At 45.5% G+C, this 17,331-nt stretch overlaps 1 protein-coding gene across 1 annotated transcript in view; it reads left to right on the top strand.

Moving 5' to 3' along the window:
• The window catches only part of LOC137303908 (pro-neuregulin-3, membrane-bound isoform-like), a 578,922-nt gene that overhangs the window by 516,598 nt on the left and 44,993 nt on the right, over positions 1-17,331 (top strand). The window contains exon 7 of the mRNA XM_067972321.1: positions 15,234-15,307. Within this exon, the coding sequence (XP_067828422.1) occupies positions 15,234-15,307 (74 nt within the window). The remainder of the gene's footprint in view (positions 1-15,233; positions 15,308-17,331) is intronic.

Genomic DNA, 17,331 nt, shown 5'->3' on the forward strand with positions numbered 1-17,331 from the left:
ATATAAATCAATCAGTTTCTCACTGGATATATAAATCAATCAGTGTCTCACTGGATATATAAATCAATCAGTTTCTCACTGGATGTATAAATCAATCAGTGTCTCACTGGATATATAAATCAATCAGTGTCACACTGGATATATAAATCAATCAGTTTATCTCTGGATATATAACTCAATCAGTTTCTCACTAGATATATAAATCAATCAGTGTCTCACTGGATATATAAATCAATCAGTGTCACACTAGATATATAAATCAATCAGTGTCTCACTGGATGTATAAATCAATCAGTGTCTCACTGGATATATAAATCAATCAGTGTCTCACTGGATATACAAATCAATCAGTGTCACACTAGATATATAAATCAATCAGTGTCACACGGGATATATAAATCAATCAGTGTCTCACTGGATATATAAATCAATCAGTGTCACACTGGATATATAAATCAATCAGTGTCACACTGGATATATAAATCAATCAGTTTCTCACTGGATATATAAATCAATCAGTTTCTCACTGGATATATAAATCAATCAGTGTCACACTGGATATATAAATCAATCAGTGTCACACTGGATATATAAATCAATCAGTGTCTCACTGGATATATAAATCAATCAGTTTCTCACTGGATATATAAATCAATCAGTGTCTCACTGGATATATAAATCAATCAGTTTCTCACTGGATGTATAAATCAATCAGTGTCTCACTGGATATATAAATCAATCAGTGTCACACTGGATATATAAATCAATCAGTTTATCTCTGGATATATAACTCAATCAGTTTCTCACTAGATATATAAATCATTCAGTGTCTCACTGGATATATAAATCATTCAGTGTCTCACTGGATATATAAATCAATCAGTGTCTCACTGGATATATAAATCAATCAGTGTCTCACTGGATATTTAAATCAATCAGTGTCTCACTGGATATAAGAACATAAGAACATAAGAACATAAGAAATTGGAGCAGGAGTAGGCCAATCGGCCCCTCGAGCCTGCTCCGCCATTCAATAAGATCATGGCTGATCTGATCCCAACCACAAATCTAAAGAACACAAGAAGTCGGAGCAGGACCCGGCCACATAGCCCCTGGGCCCTCTCCGCCACCCACAGGGCATTGACCGATCCGAACTCAGCTTCATGTCCAATTTCCTGCCCGCTCCCCATAACCCCTAATTCTCACTGGATATATAAATCAATCAGTGTCACACTGGATATATAAATCAATCAGTGTCTCACTGGATATATAAATCAATCAGTGTCTCACTGGATATATAAATCAATCAGTTTCTCACTGGATATTTAAATCAATCAGTTTCTCACTGGATATATAAATCAATCAGTGTCTCACTGGATATATAAATCAATCAGTGTCTCACTGGATATATAAATCAATCAGTGTCTCACTAGATATATAAATCAATCAGTGTCTCACTGGATATATAAATCAATCAGTTTCTCACTGGATATTTAAATCAATCAGTTTCTCACTGGATATATAAATCAATCAGTGTCTCACTCGATACATAAATCATTCAGTTGAGTCCAATGTTGTTCTCCATATCCGTCAGCTTGGATCAGTTGCTGACACTCCTGCCTCTGGGCCCGAGGTTGTCGGAGAAAATGTCACACCCCTTATTGAGCTCGTATTATAAGCTCGCACTCTGAGGGAGTGCAGCATTTTCAGAGGTGCCATTTTTCAGATGACACTTTAAAAGAGGTCATGACTGCCTGTTCAGGTGGATGTTTAACATTCCTCATTGTTCCTTTAAGCAGAGCAAAGTGGTCTCCTGGTGTGCTGGCCAACTCTAACACAGGACAGGTTCACTGGTAGACAGCACCATGTGAAACTATAGCCCAGGACATGACTAATTGAAACCAGATAACTCTAATGTAGGACACAATGTCAGCAGTTTGAGATTGGCACAAAAACCAGGTAGTGACTCAAACCATGACTGAACAACAACAAGGAATTTCACAGCCCGATTTTGTCTCTCCCGGGAGTTACCATCACTTGTAGTTCGGGGAGGGGGGTCGAGTGTGGACGGGCACAGTGCTCTTTTGTCACCTTTCCTTCCGTACGTTCGTGTCTGTAGCTGAATTGCACTGAGCCTGTCCATGCAGCAGCTGATTGCAGGGATCCATGTTTAATGCACCTGGACACCATCGACACTGGCTCAGTGGACGTGTGTGGTTTGTTGGTCATCCAGGCCTGGAAGGTTATAGTTTAATGCCCGGCAGTTCTGAGTGAGCTGATATCAGTCGGGGCAGTAGCTGTTCTCACCCCCTGGAACTGGACAGGAAAATCAGCCAGAGTTCCCACTGCTGGTCACTAAACCAATGACTGGAAAGTGTGTGTGTGGAAATTGGGTGAGAACAGAAATGGGCAGAACCCTCATATTGAAATATCCTGCCCACGCTCCCTGTAATCTCTGTTATGCCCTGAAAATGGGTGCAAATGGAATACAATGGAATTCAGCAGGGCTCAGTCCAAGGGAGCGATGGACATTCACCCCAAACTGGTGTGGAACCACACCTGGCCAGCAGACAGCGGAGAAATGAACTTCCTTCTGCAGACATTATTCAGGGGGAGGCTCTGCTTTCCAAAGGAACGTACGACAGCCTCACCAAGATATGTGAGTGTCTGCCTGACCACAATAAGCACCACATTCACAGTATGAAAGAAGACATGGCAGGGTGATCAAATCCCAATCCCCAATGAACAACCAATGAACCTCACTGATCCATTAATTTCCTTTTCTGCGAAAGTGCGGAGATCCTCAGTGTGAGTCTGCACCAGTTGGGTATGAGAGGAGGTAAATCAGGATATCGTGATTAGCTGAAACCAGGCTTGGCTTCTGAGCGCCAATAAATTGTAAGGGGAGGGGATGGAAGGAATTGCACCATTTGGAGGTCCTTGAAAAACATAGAAACATAGCAAATAGGAGCAGGAGTAGGCCATTCGGCCCTTCGAGCCTGCTGCGCCATTCAATATGATCATGGCTGATATCTCAATACCATATTCCCACTCTCTCCCCATACCCCTCGATGTCTTCTGTGTCTAGAAATCTATCCAGCTCATTCTTAAATATATTCAGTGACTTGGCCTCCTCATCTCAGTTCTAAATGTCCGACCCCGTATCCTGAGACTGTGACCCCTCGTTCTGGACCCCCCAGCCAGGGGAAACATCCTCCCTGCATCCAGTCTGTCCAGCCCTGTCAGAATTTTATATGTTTTAATGAGGTCCCCTCTCATTCTTCTAAACTCGAGTGAATACAGGCCGAGTCGACCCAATCTCTCCTCATACGACAGTCTGGTGAACCTTCGCTGCATTCCCTCTATGGCAAGTATATCCTGAGACCAAAACTGCACACAATACTCCAGTTGTGGCAGGGAAGGTCATTGATGAAGCAGCTGAAGATGGTTGGGCCTAGGACACTGCCCTGAGGAACTCCTGCAGCGATGTCGTGGGGCTGAGATGATTGGGAAGGGCAATGCCTGCACTCACATTGTGGGTTGTAATTTAACCGTAAATCAGGTTTCTCCCTAATCCCTGTCAACTGACTGTGGCTCTGCTTCTTGTTCTGATTTGTAATTCAGCTCCAAACCAACACTTTGCAGGTTATGGCTGTAACAGGAGGAGGATTGAAACAGTGAATCTGATAGAAAGGAAGCAGAAATTGGCACTGGAGATTGCCCTGTGACAAAGGGATGAGAGACAAAGGAAAAGAGGTGCTCACAAAATACCCGCGGAAAAATCAGTCGGATGAAGTAATTGGAGAGTAGCAAGCTCGGGGAGTCCAGTTTATTGACGTGGCTGCTGATAGGGCCAGAGTTTGGCCAGCTCATGATGGTACTGACTGAACCTGGGGGTAAATCCTGCTCTGGGTTAGTTCAGGTCTTTCAACCAGACATTACACAGCTCGATTATAGTCCACATAGAATAACACAAAGAGCAAAGGATTGAACAATTGTAATCTCTCATATGATACACTAAGAAGGTTATTATGTAAACTGCCTGATGACTGTGACACATGAAGTAACTAAATTGAAGTGTTTCATACAGGCAGAGGAGGGAATCTGTGACCATCCCTCTGTGTGGACACTGTCCCAGTGCCTGACCATCCCTCTGTGTGGACACTGTCCCAGTGCCTGACCATCCCTCTGTGTGGACACTGTCCCAGTGCCTGACCATCCCTCTGTTCACTGTCTTCACTCATGGGGTCATTTTGACTTTGAACAATATCAGATTAGCCCCTGTTATACATTCCACAATGGAAATGAAATCCGGAGAGGTGTCTAATGGGCGGGTGTCTAACGGGCGGGTGTATAACGGGTGGGTGTATAACAGGCGGGTGTATAACAGGCGGGTGTATAACAGGCGGGTGTATAACAAGCGGGGTGTATAACAGGCGGGTGTATAACAAGCGGGGTGTCTAACGGGCGGGTGTATAACGGGCGGGTGTATAACAGGCGGGTGTATAACGGGCGGGTGTATAACGGGCGGGTGTATAACGGGCGGGTGTATAACGGGCGGGGTGTATAACAAGCGGGGTGTATAACAGGCGGGTGTATAACAGGCGGGTGTATAACAAGCGGGGTGTATAACGGGCGGGTGTATAACGGGCGGGTGTATAACAGGCGGGTGTATAACAGGCGGGTGTATAACGGGCGGGGTGTATAACAAGCGGGGTGTATAACAGGCGGGTGTATAACAGGTGGGTGTATAACAAGCGGGGTGTATAACGGGCGGGTGTATAACGGGCGGGGTGTATAACAAGCGGGGTGTATAACGGGCGGGTGTATAACGGGCGGGTGTATAACGGGCAGGTGTATAACAGGCGGGTGTATAACAAGCGGGGTGTATAACGGGCGGGTGTATAACAGGCGGGTGTATAACAAGCGGGGTGTATAACGGGCGGGTGTATAACGGGCGGGTGTATAACGGGCGGGTGTATAACAAGCGGGGTGTATAACGGGCGGGGTGTGTAACGGGCGGGTGTATAACGGGCGGGTGTATAACAGGTGGGGTGTATAACGGGCGGGGTGTGTAACGGGCGGGTGTATAACGGGCGGGTGTGTAACGGGCGGGTGTATAATGGGTGGGTGTATAACAGGCGGGTGTGTAACAGGCGGGTGTATAACAGGCGGGTGTATAACGGGCGGGTGTATAACAGGCGGGGTGTATAACGGGTGGGCGGGTAACAGGCAGGTGTATAACGGGGGCTGTAAACGGGCGGGTGATCTGATTACGCCCGTTTTACAGTCTCGCCCACAGTGAAAGTTACCCCATCCTGTGGTGCACAGTATCTGTGAATCGTTTCCCTCGAGTTCTCGACTGACGGAGAACGACTCATTGCTTGTCAGAGCCTCAGTTATTTTCTCTGTGTTTCTTATCACGAGTTGGGAGGATTTTATTCAATGAATGAACGAGATCACTCAGTAGTGAGCTGTGTGCAGTGTCCCAGTGAGACAGGCAGCCTGCCTTTGTTGATCTAAGGGATACTCATCGTGCTTTTCACTGAGAGCTGATGAGGCAGACTTTTTACCGTCTAGTTTCTATGGCAATGTAAGAATAAATAGAAATGGAGATGATTGAAAGCTGTGTGAAACTTGATGCTTCCTGAACACTGTGACTGTTTGGTTGTGTTGAGCAGGGGCTGTTTGGGAATGAACCCGCGATTAACTGCAGGGAGAGGGTTAGCAAGGCTTTGTTCTGCAGAGACCACAGGATGAGTGGATCATACATTTGCTTTGTTGCTGCTGAAAATATGTTAAAAGCCTTTTAATAACTGATGGATGTTTCTACCCCACAAGACACGGAAGTGTAGAAACAGTCGTTGATTTGAAAAAGTTTCCTTCTGTCGAGTTTAGAGGTCAGAAGTTTGCTCAGAAACTAGAGTGTGGTCCAGAAGTGATAGCACAGAGTGCAGCATCATATAACCACCAGCAGAGGAGTGAGTGAGTGAGGGAATGAGTGAGTCATGATAGTATCACAGAATCATTGAATGATACAGCACAGAAGGAGGCCACTTGGCCCATCGGCCCTGTGCTGGCTCTTTGAAAGAGCGATCCAATCAGTCCCGCTCCCCCGCTCTTTCCCCAGAGCCCTGCAAATTTTTTCCTTTCGAGTATATATCCAATTCCCTTTTGAAAGTTATTATTGAATCTGCTTCCACCGCCCTTTCAGGCAGCGCATTCCAGATCAGAACAACTCGCTGCGTAAAAAAATGTTTCCTCATGTCACCTCTGGCTCTTTTGCCGATCACCTTAAATCTGTGTCCTCTGGTTACCGACTCTTCTGCCACTGGAAACAGTTTCTCCTCATTTACTCTATCAAAACTGTTCATTATTTTGAACCTCTCGATCAAATCTCCCCTTAACCTTCTCTGCTCGAAGGAGAACAATCCCAGCTTCTCCAATCTCTCCACATAACTGAAGTCCCTCATCCCTGGAACCATTCTGGTAAATTGAGACTGGGAAGATTGGGTTTGTTTTCCTTCGAGCAGAGGAGGCTGAGGGGGGACATGATTGAGGTGTACAAAATTATGAGTGGCACAGATAGGATGGATACTAAGGAGCTTTTTCCCTTCGTTGAGGGTTCTATAACAAGGGGACATAGATTCAAGGTAAAAGGCGGGAGGTTTAGAGGGGATTTTAGAAAGAACTTTTTCACCCAGAGGGTGGTTGGAGTCTGGAACTCACTGTCTGAAAGGGTTGTGGAGGCAGGAACCCTCACAACATTCAAGAAGCATTTGGATGAGCACTTGAAATGTCATAGCATACAAGGCTACGGACCAAATGCTGGAATATGGGATTAGAGTAGACAGGGCTGATGGCCGGCGCGGACACGATGGGCCGAAGGGCCTCTATCCGTGCTGTATAACTCTATGACTCTATGACTCTATGACTAAATCTCCTCTGCGCCCTCTCTAAGGCCTTGACATCCTTCCTAAAGTGCGGTGCCCAGAATTGAACACAATACTCCAGCTGAGGCCTATCCAGTGTTTCATAAAGGTTTACAACACCAAGTTATAGTCCAGCAATTTTATTTTAAATTCACAAGCTTTCGGAGGCTTCCTCCTTCGTCAGGTGAACGATGTGAAAATGAAAACCTCGAAATTGAAATCGCATTTATAATTCACAGAACAATGCTTGGTGATAACAGACAGTTTTTTCAACTGCCCGTTGCCAAGGCAATCAGTGTGCAGACAGACAGGTGTTACCTGCCAGGTCTCAGAATATACAAATCACCAAAAAAAAAAACAACAAACAAAAAAAACAGAGATCGAGAGGTAGAAACATAGAAAAGACAGCAACTGACCCGTTATATTAAAAACAGATAACATTTGTTCGCTGGTGGGGTTACGTGTAGCGTGACATGAACCCAAGATCCCGGTTGAGGCCGTCGTCATGGGTGCGGAACTTGGCTATTAATTTCTGCTCGACGATTTTGCGTTGTCGTGTGTCTCGAAGGCCGCCTTGGAGTACGCTTACCCGAAGGTCGGTGGATGAATCTCCGCAGCCTTCAACGTGTCATCAATGATGACGAACACCTTGCTATGGCCATCCCCACACCTCCACTACTCGCCTTTAAACAGCCACCCAACCTCAAACGGACCATCGTTCGCAGCAAATTACCCAGCTTTCAGGAGAACAGCGTCCACGACACCACACAACCCTGCCACGGTAACCTCTGCAAGACCTGCCAGATCATCGACACAGATACCACCATCACACGAGAGGACACCACCCACCAGGTGCATGGTTCATACTCCTGTGACTCGGCCAACGTTGTCTACCTCATACGTTGCAGGAAAGGATGCCCCAGAGCATGGTACATTGGCGAGACCATGCAGACACTGCGACAACGGATGAACGGACACCGCGCAACAATCGCCAGACAGGAGGGTTCCCTCCCAGTCGGGGAACACTTCAGCAGTCATGGACATTCATCCACCGACCTTCGGGTAAGCGTACTCCAAGGCGGCCTTCGAGACACACGACAACGCAAAATCGTCGAGCAGAAATTGATAGCCAAGTTCCGCACCCATGAGGACGGCCTCAACCGGGATCTTGGGTTCATGTCACGCTACACGTTACCCCACCAGTGAACAAATGTTATCTGTTTTTAATATAACGGGTCAGTTGCTGTCTTTTCTATGTTTCTACCTCTCTATCTCTGTTTTTTTTGTTTGTTGTTTTTTTTTGGTGATTTGTATATTCTGTGAGACCTGGCAGGTAACACCTGTCTGTCTGCACACTGATTGCCTTGGCAACGGGCAGTTGAAAAAACTGTCTGTACTCACCAAGCATTGTTCTGTGAATTATAAATGCGATTTCATTTCGAGGTTTTCATTTTCACATCGTTCACCTGACGAAGGAGGAAGCCTCCGAAAGCTTGTGAATTTAAAATAAAATTGCTGGACTATAACTTGGTGTTGTAAAATTGTTTACAATTGTCAACCCCAGTCCATCACCGGCATCTCCACATCATAAAGGTTTAGCATAACTTCCCTGCTTTTGTACTGTATGCCTCTATTAATAAAGTCCAGGATCCCATATGCTATTTTTTACAGCCTTCTCAACTTGTCCTGCCACCTTCAAAGATTTGTGTACATACATCCCCAGGACTCTCTATTCCTGCACCGCCTTTAAAATTGTACCATTTAGTTTATTTTGTCTTTCCTCATTCTTCCTACCGAAATGCATCACTTCCCTGCATTAAATTTCATCTGCCATGTGTCTGCCCATTTCACCAGTCTGTCTCTGTCCTCCTGAAGTCTGTTACTATCCTCCACATTGTCTACTACATTTCCGAGTTTCGTGTCATCTGCAAATTTTGAAATTATACTCTGCATACCCAAGTCCAGGTCGTTAATATATATCAAAAAGAGCAGTGGTCCTAATACTGACCCCTGGGGGACACCACTGTATACTTCCCTCCAGTCTGAAAAACAACCGTTCACCACTACTCTCTGCTTTCTGTCCCCTTAACCTATTTTGTATCCATGCTGCCACTGTCCCTTTAATCCCATGGGCTTTAATTTTGCTAATAAGTCTATAATGTGGTATTTTATCAAACGCCTTTTGAAAGTCCATATACACATCAACTGCACTACACTCATCAACCCTCTCCGTTACTTCATCAAAAACTCAATCAAGTTAGTCAAACATGATTTGCCTTTAACAAATCCATGCTGGCTTTCATTTATTAACCCATATTTTTCCAAGCGCCAATTAATTTTGTCCTGGATTATTGTCTCTAAAAGTTTCCCCACCACTGATGTTAGGCTGACTGGCCTGTAGTTGCCGGGTTTATCTCTCTCCCCTTTTTTGAACAGGGGTGTAACATTTGCAATCCTCCAGTCCTCCGGCACCATCCCCATATCTAAGGAGGATTGGAAGATTGTAGCCAAAGCCACCGCAATTTGCACCCTTACTCCCCTCAGTAACGTAGGATGCATCCCATCCGGACCGGGTGACTTTTCTACTTTGAGTACTGCCAATCTTTTAAGTATCTCCTCTTTATCTATTTTTATCCAATCCAATATCGCTACCACCTCCTCCTTTACTGCTCCAATGATGAGAGGGGAGGAGAGGGGCAGGGGAGGGGAGAAAGGAGGGGAATAGGGGAAGGGAGAAGGAAGGGGAGAAGGGAAGGGGGGAGGTGTTCGGAGGGGGAGGAGAAGGGGTGAGGGGAGGGGATTGAGGGGTAGGGGAGGGGGTGAGCGGGAGGGGAGGGGAGTGAGGGGGAAGAGCGAATGCAAAGTATTCATTTAGTACCTCAGCCATACCCTCTGCCCCCATAAGACGATCTTTTTATGTCCCTAATCGGCCCCACCCTTCCTTTGTCTACCATTTTACTATTTATATGTTTATAAAAGATTCTTGGGTTCCCTTTTATGTTAGCTGCTAGTACAGCAGGTTTTACACAGTCTGTGAATGGAAAGCGAGTGATGGGCCCAAAGGCCTTTGCCTGTTTACTGCTCCTGTCATTTATTCATCTGAAGTAAAAACAGAAAATTCTAGAAAGCGCAGCAGCATCACAGTGACGGCCGATAGAGGGACAGGACTGCCACATGTTTGAGTGTGGAGGGTTCACTTTCAATTTTCAATTCAGATTTTCAGTCTTTTTTTGTCCATCTGTCTGTGTGCAAAAGTTTTGAGAGAATCTGTCACAGTTCGGTCTCCTCAGTCACTGTCATTTTATGCGGAGGTCATTCACAGGTTAATTTTTGTTGCTGAGGGAAGTTTGTGGGCTGACTTGCAGCGAGATATTTACACATACCTGACAATCTGCAAACTCCCTCAATCACAGCAATTAAACGCCAACTGACCTCAAGATTTGCCAATTTATAGAAATTTCCACAGGAAGGAGCTGAGTTTTTGATTTAAAGAGTTAGGCCAGGAATTGTGCCTCGAAGGGACAGTGCTCCAGACGCCTAACCCTCTCCCTCTTCCCCCTCACTCCCCTCCCCTCCCGCTCACCCCCTCCCCTACCCCTCAATCCCCTCCCCTTACCCCTTCTCCTCCCCCTCCGAACACCTCCCCCCTTCCCTTCTCCCCTTCCTTCTCCCTTCCCCTATTCCCCTCCTTTCTCCCCTCCCCTGCCCCTCTCCTCCCCTCTCATCTTCCATCCCTTCTCCCCCACTTCTACCCTCCCCTCTCCTCCCCGTCCTCCCCTCTCCTCTCCCCTCCTCTCCTGACCTGCGATGCAAATCTTTTCCTTTCTCTTGTTGGGGACTGAGAGACAAGACTCCATTAAGGAGGTTGTCTCCCTCAGACTCACATCAGTAATGAAGGCCCCAATTACAGTACTGGGATGCGTCTGTGAGCTCTGTGTGTACAGGGATGGGTTGGGCTTTGGTCACCAGGCTTGACCTGGTGACTAGTTAATCTTTGGGACAAGGTGGCCAACCGTAACTTTCCAATTTGGTCCCGATAATGAAAGGCAAAATTGAGATGGGACAATGGCCTTGGTGATATTTGAGATGCTGTGCTGAATTATTGAACGTGACTTTACACAGATTTATGAACTGAGCATAAATTCGATGGAAAATATTAAACCCTCTCGCAGTTCCCAACTGCCATGGCCTGTAAGAAAATAAATTGTTGTTTTTAGTGACAATATGATATTGGAGAATTATCTCTGCTGGCCACTAACTGGTGTTTGAATTCTGTTTGTGTACAGTCGAGTCTCTGCAAGCCTAAAGTGATCTGTTTGTTTAATCCTTGTGCTCGTTTCACCGGGTCCCTTCCTGCTATGTTTGATATTTCCACCTCTATTATTGTAGTCTGTGGCTCCATTGAGTTTGCTCAATCTCCCAGGGCAGACAGTCCAACTAAACTCATAGAACCATAAGAGTTTACAGCAAAGAAAGAGGCCATTCGATCCACCATGCCTGTGCTGGCTCTTTGCTGGAGTAATCCAAAACAAATCTCACTGCCCTGCTCTCTCCCCAGAGCCCTGCATCTTCCTTTCCGTCAAAAATTTATCCAATTTTTTCTTAAATTATGCAACAGTCTCTACCTTAAGCACCCTCTGTGACCAAGGATTCCATTCCCCAACAACCCACCACATAAAGATATCTCTCCCTACTCTCGGTAATAATATTAAATTGATGGCCCATCATCACTGACTCCCCAACCAGAGGAAACAGTCGTTCACTATTCACTCCATCAAAACTCTTCATAATTTTAAAAACCTCCATTAAATCTCCTCTCAGCGTCTCTGCTCCAACCTCTCAGCCTTTTGTTTTTTGGGTGGTTGACTCAACAAAGGGAAATCTAACCCTATTGCTCTAACATAAACCTGCAAATTTTTCCTTTTTAAGTATTTATCCAATTCCCTTTTGAAAGTTACTATTGAATCTGCTTCCACCGCCCTTTCAGGCAGCGCATTCCAGATCACAACAACTCGCTGCGTAAAATAATTTCTCCTCGTTTCCCCCCTGGAATTTTTGCCAGTGACTTTAAATCCATGTCCTCTGGTTACTGACCCTGGGCCATTGGAAACAGTTTCTCCCTATTTACTTGATCAAAACCCCTCATAATTTTAAACACCTCGATCAAAGGCTCTCCACTTTCCTCTAACAGGTAACAGAGAGGGTCGATGAGGGCAGTGCGGTGGATGTGGTGTATATGGACTTTCAAAAGGCATTTGATAAAGTGCCGCACGGTAGGCTTATCATCAAGATTGAAGCCCATGGAATAAAGGGGGCAGTAGCAACATGGATACAGAATTGGCTAAGAGACAGGAAACAGAGAGTAGTGGTGAACGGTTGTTTTTCGGACTGGAGGGAGGTGTACAGTGGTGCTCCCCAGGGGTCGGTGCTGGGACCACTGCTTTTCTTGATATATATTAATGACTTGGACTTGGGTGTACAGGGCACAATTTCAAAATTTGCAGATGACACAAAACTTGTAAGGGTAGTAAACAGTGAGGAGGATAGTGATAGACTTCAAGAGGATATAGACAGGCTGGTGGAATGGGCAGACACATGGCAGATGAAATTTAACGCAGAAAAATGCGAAGTGATACATTTCGGTAGGAAGAACGAGGAGAGGCAATATAAACTAGAGGGCACAACTCTAAAAGGGGTACAGGAACAGAGAGATCTGGGGGTATATGTGCACAAATCATTGAAGGTGGCAGGGCAGGTTGAGAAAGTGGTTAAAAAAGCATACAGGATCCTGGGCTTTATAAATAGAAGCATAGAGTACAAAGTATGGAAGTTATGATGAACCTTTATAAAACACTGGTTTGGCCACAACTGGAGAATTGTGTCCAGTTCTGGGCACCACACTTTAGGAAAGATGTGAAGGCCTTAGAGAGGGTGCAGAAGAGATTTATGAGAATGATTTCAGGGATGAGGGACTTTAGTTACGTGGATAGACTGGAGAAGCTGGGGTTGTTCTCCTTGGAACAGAGACGGTTGCGAGGAGATTTGATCGAGGTGTTCAAAATCATGAAGGGTCCAGACAGAGTGGATAGAGAGAAACTGTTCCCATTGGCGGAAGGGTCAAGAACCAGAGGACATAGATTTAAGGTGATTGGCAAAAGAACCAAAGGTGACATGAGGAAAAACTTTTTTACCCAGCGAGTGGTTAGGATCTGGAATGCACTGCCCGAGGGGGTGGTGGAGGCAGATTCAATCATGGCCTTCAAAAGGGAACTGGATAATTAATTGAAAGGATAAAATTTGCAGGGCTACAGGGATAGGGCGGGGGAGTGGGACTAGCTGGATTGCTCTTGCATAGTGCCGGCACGGACTCAATGGGCTGAATAGCCTCCTTCCGTGCTGTAACGTTTCTACGATTCTATGATTCTACTTCAACAATCTGCGGACTAGGCTTTGTATCTCTCTGGCTGTTGTGAACAGCAGCCTCTCAGTTCAGATGGACTGTTCCTCCACTGACTTCAATCCCGGTTTCTGGTGCAGGTGTTTCCCAGTGCTCTCTCTCACTCTCTGTCGTTCTCTCACTCTCTGTCGCTCTCTCGCGCTCTCTCTCACTCTCTGTCGTTCTCTCTCACTCTCTGTCGTTCTCTCACTCTCTGTCGTTCTCTCACTCTCTCGCGCTCTCTCTCACTCTCTGTCGTTCTGTCGCTCTCTCTCACTCTCTGTCGTTCTCTCACTCTCTGTCGTTCTGTCACTCTCTCGCGCTCTCTCTCACTCTCTGTTGTTCTGTCGCTCTCTCTCACTCTCTGTTGTTCTGTCGCTCTCTCTCACTCTCTGTCGCTCTCTCACTCTCTTTCGTTCTGTCGCTCTCTCTCACTCTCTGTCGTTCTCTCACTCTCTGTTGTTCTGTCGCTCTCTCGCGCTCTCTGTCACTCTCCTGCCTTCTTGTACGTCTGTCTTTCTCTTGTGTTCTTCCCAGGGCTCAGCTTTTCCTTGTTTATGCCTCTGCTCTCTAACCTTCCCTAATGACTGTCCCTGTTTATTTCTCCCTTTACAGAAATCACCATCTGTGTTCTAACAATATTACTCTGTCTCCTGCTTTAAACCCATTTAAAATAAAGAGCTTTAAAGGAGCGGATAAAACAGCACCAGGCGAGAGTTAGAATTAGACTCAACACAGTAATCCCCAGGTTTATATCTCACAATTCCTCCTTTCATCTGTAATTTCCCTCTTCCTTTACTAGATTCACATCCAGCCATCTAACTCTCCTCATATTGATCCAGGTTAATTTAATGCACTCCTTTCACTGAATCATTAAATCTTTCGATGCTGAGATCCCACATTTATAAACAGAAGTTCATCATAACTTGCAGAAACAAAGCAATTGCATATTAACTTGTTAAGTGTGAGATGCTTTCTTGAGATGGTCCAATGTCCAGTATAAACCTAGGCTCACCACAGTGTCCTCTTCCTCACCCTGTTTATGTGATGTTATGCTCCTCAGTGCAGAGTAAAGCTCCCTCTACACTATCCCTTCAAACACTCCCAGGGCAGGTACAGCACGGGTTAGATACAGAGTAAATCTCCCTCTACACTGTCCCTTCAATTAGTTCCTGCTTGCTGATGCCCCATTGCATGGCAACCCTCAGAAAGTGGTCATAATTAATCATATGACATAAATCAGTACTAAAGACAAGCTCGCAGGAACCAAGACTTGTCTCTGTGTCCCTGGGTTAAGAAGGGAAAATCAGCCCAGACTCCCACTCCTGTTCTCTCACTCATGCCTCATTTTCATTGGATTAGAATGCTTGCACCTGCTCACTTTGGTGGGAATAACCCTGGAAATCCCAAGACAACACAAGAGACCCATGCTCTGGGTTTCTGGCCCTTATTCTGCTTCTGGAACTTACCGTTCCTGAGGCACAAAGCAGAGGAAACTCGACCTAACATGGTCTCCCTGAAATTGCGGTTAAGAAAGAAGACAGAACGAATGGGCATTATCATTGTCCTCGACACTCTCTAGAGATAACTCTCAATAACTGAATCAAAATCTAATGATTGGGCACTTCTGAATCTGTACCTGAGATCAGTCAGCTCCTAGACTCCATCGAAAGACTTCAGCACCCCCAACAATAATGGCCTGTGCTGCTTCTAACCGGCGTTGCATGGTCTGCAGGGCATCTCCGCTCAAATTCTAATCTGAATGAATACTTGTTTCTGTTTGTTTTTAACCTGAGCCTCATCTATTGAAAGCAATTTGTTGGCTGCATGCCTATGTTCTGTCATATATCCCTCTTCTTCTTCAGGTGCAAAGAGGGTTACCAGGGAGTTCGCTGTGACCAATATTTGCCGAAAACTGATTCAATCTTATCAGATCCAAGTATGTTGAACATTCTCTTCTTTCAGTGTGACTTGCTGATGGCGGCTGTTACTATGGAGATGAACTTTTGTTGTCAAGTTGTAGAGTGGAAGGGAGGGGGCAGAATAACAACTTTCATGCCCTTTAAATACACGCAAATGACCAACAGCACTTCATTGGGATTTGGACAATTGGAGGATGCATGACATCCAAAGTAAAGCCAACTACCTTGTAGTGTTGGATGGGAGCCTAGAGGGGACAAACAACCAGGTACTGCACACCACACACCTACAGATGTACAGTGGGCCATCTGGCACAACAAGCAGCCCTGATTCCTCTCTTGATCAGAGACTATTTGGAGAAACATAACTATTGGCTCCCATGGGCACCCACAACGATGACAGTTTTGGTGATAAGCATTGCATGTAATGTTGGAAGGGTCATTTCATATCTCATACCTCTCACTGCTTTCCCAGGCTGAACCGAGGGCTCGCATTCTGCCCTTCAATAATTTGTGTTCAATCTTTCCTTTCTTTCTTGTGTTATCTTGTTTTCTTGCTCGGTGTCCAAAGGGTATGTCAGGTGATCAGTGTCTGTTTCATTTTGTTGCAGCTAAGTACATCCCTCATTATGATCAGTTTCTTTTGTTTCTTTCTTCTGAACTTCACTGACCAAACTCTGATCTCCTGTATCTGTCCATCTCTTTCTCCTGTATCTGTCCATCTCTTTCTCCTGTATCTGCCCATCTCTCTCTCCTATATCTGTCCCTCTCTCTCTCCTATATCTGTCCATCTCTCTCTCTCCTGTATCTGTCGATCTCTCTCTCCTATATCTGTCCATCTCTTTCTCCTGTATCTGCCCATCTCTCTCTCTCCTGTATCTGTCCATCTCTCCGTCCTATATATATCCATCTCTCTCTCCTGTATCTGTTGATCTCTCTCTCCTATATCTGTCCATCTCTTTCTCCTGTATCTGCCCATCTCTCTCTCTCCTGTATCTGCCCATCTCTCTCTCCTGTATCTATCCATCTCTCTCTCCTGTATCTGTTGATCTCTCTCTCCTATATCTGTCCATCTCTTTCTCCTGTATCTGCCCATCTCTCTCTCTCCTGTATCTGCCCATCCCCCTCTCTCTCCTGTATCTATCTATCTCTCACTCCTTCATCTGCCCATCTCTCTCTCCTGTATCTGTCCATCTCTCTCTCTCCTGTATCTGCCCAACTCTCTCTCCTGTATCTGCCCAACTCTCTCTCTCCTGTATCCGTCCATCTCTCTCTCCTGTATATATCCATCTCTCTCTCTCCTGTACCTGTCCATCTCTCTCTCTCCTGTATCTATCCATCTCTCGCTCCTGTATCTGCCCATCTCTCTCTCCTGTATCTGTCCATCTCTCTCCTGTAGCTATCCATTTCTCTTTCCTGTATCTATCCATCTCTCTCTTCTGTACCTGTCCATATATCTCTCTCTCTCCTGTATCTGTCCATCTCTCTCTCTTCTGTACCTGTCCATATCTCTCTCTCTCCTGTATCTATCCATCTCTCTCTCTTCTGTATCTGTCCATCTCTCTCCTGTATCTATCCATTTCTCTCTCCTGTATCTGTCCATCTTTCTCTCCTGTATCTATCCATCTCTCTCTCTTCTGTATCTGTCCATCTCTCTCTCTTCTGTATCTGTCCATCTCTCTCCTGTATCTATCCATTTCTCTCTTCTGTATCTGTCCATCTCTCTCTCCTGTATCTGTCCATCTCTCTCTCTTCTGTATCTGTCCATCTCTCTCCTGTATCTGTCCTTTTCTCTCCTGTATCTTCCATCTCTCTCTCGCTCTCTTGTATCTATCCATCTCTCTCTCCTGTATCTGTCCCCCTCTCTCTCCTGTATCTGTCCATCTCTCTCTCCTGTATCTGTCCATCATCTAAAAGGGGTACAGGAACAGAGAGATCTGGGGGTATATGTGCACAAATCGTTGAAGGTGGCAGGGCAGGTTAAGAAAGCGGTTAAAAAAGCATACGGGATCCTGGGCTTTATAAATAGAGGCATAGAGTACAA

This window comes from Heptranchias perlo, chromosome 36 (assembly GCF_035084215.1).
Source record: "Heptranchias perlo isolate sHepPer1 chromosome 36, sHepPer1.hap1, whole genome shotgun sequence".
NCBI classification, from domain to species: domain Eukaryota; kingdom Metazoa; phylum Chordata; class Chondrichthyes; order Hexanchiformes; family Hexanchidae; genus Heptranchias; species Heptranchias perlo.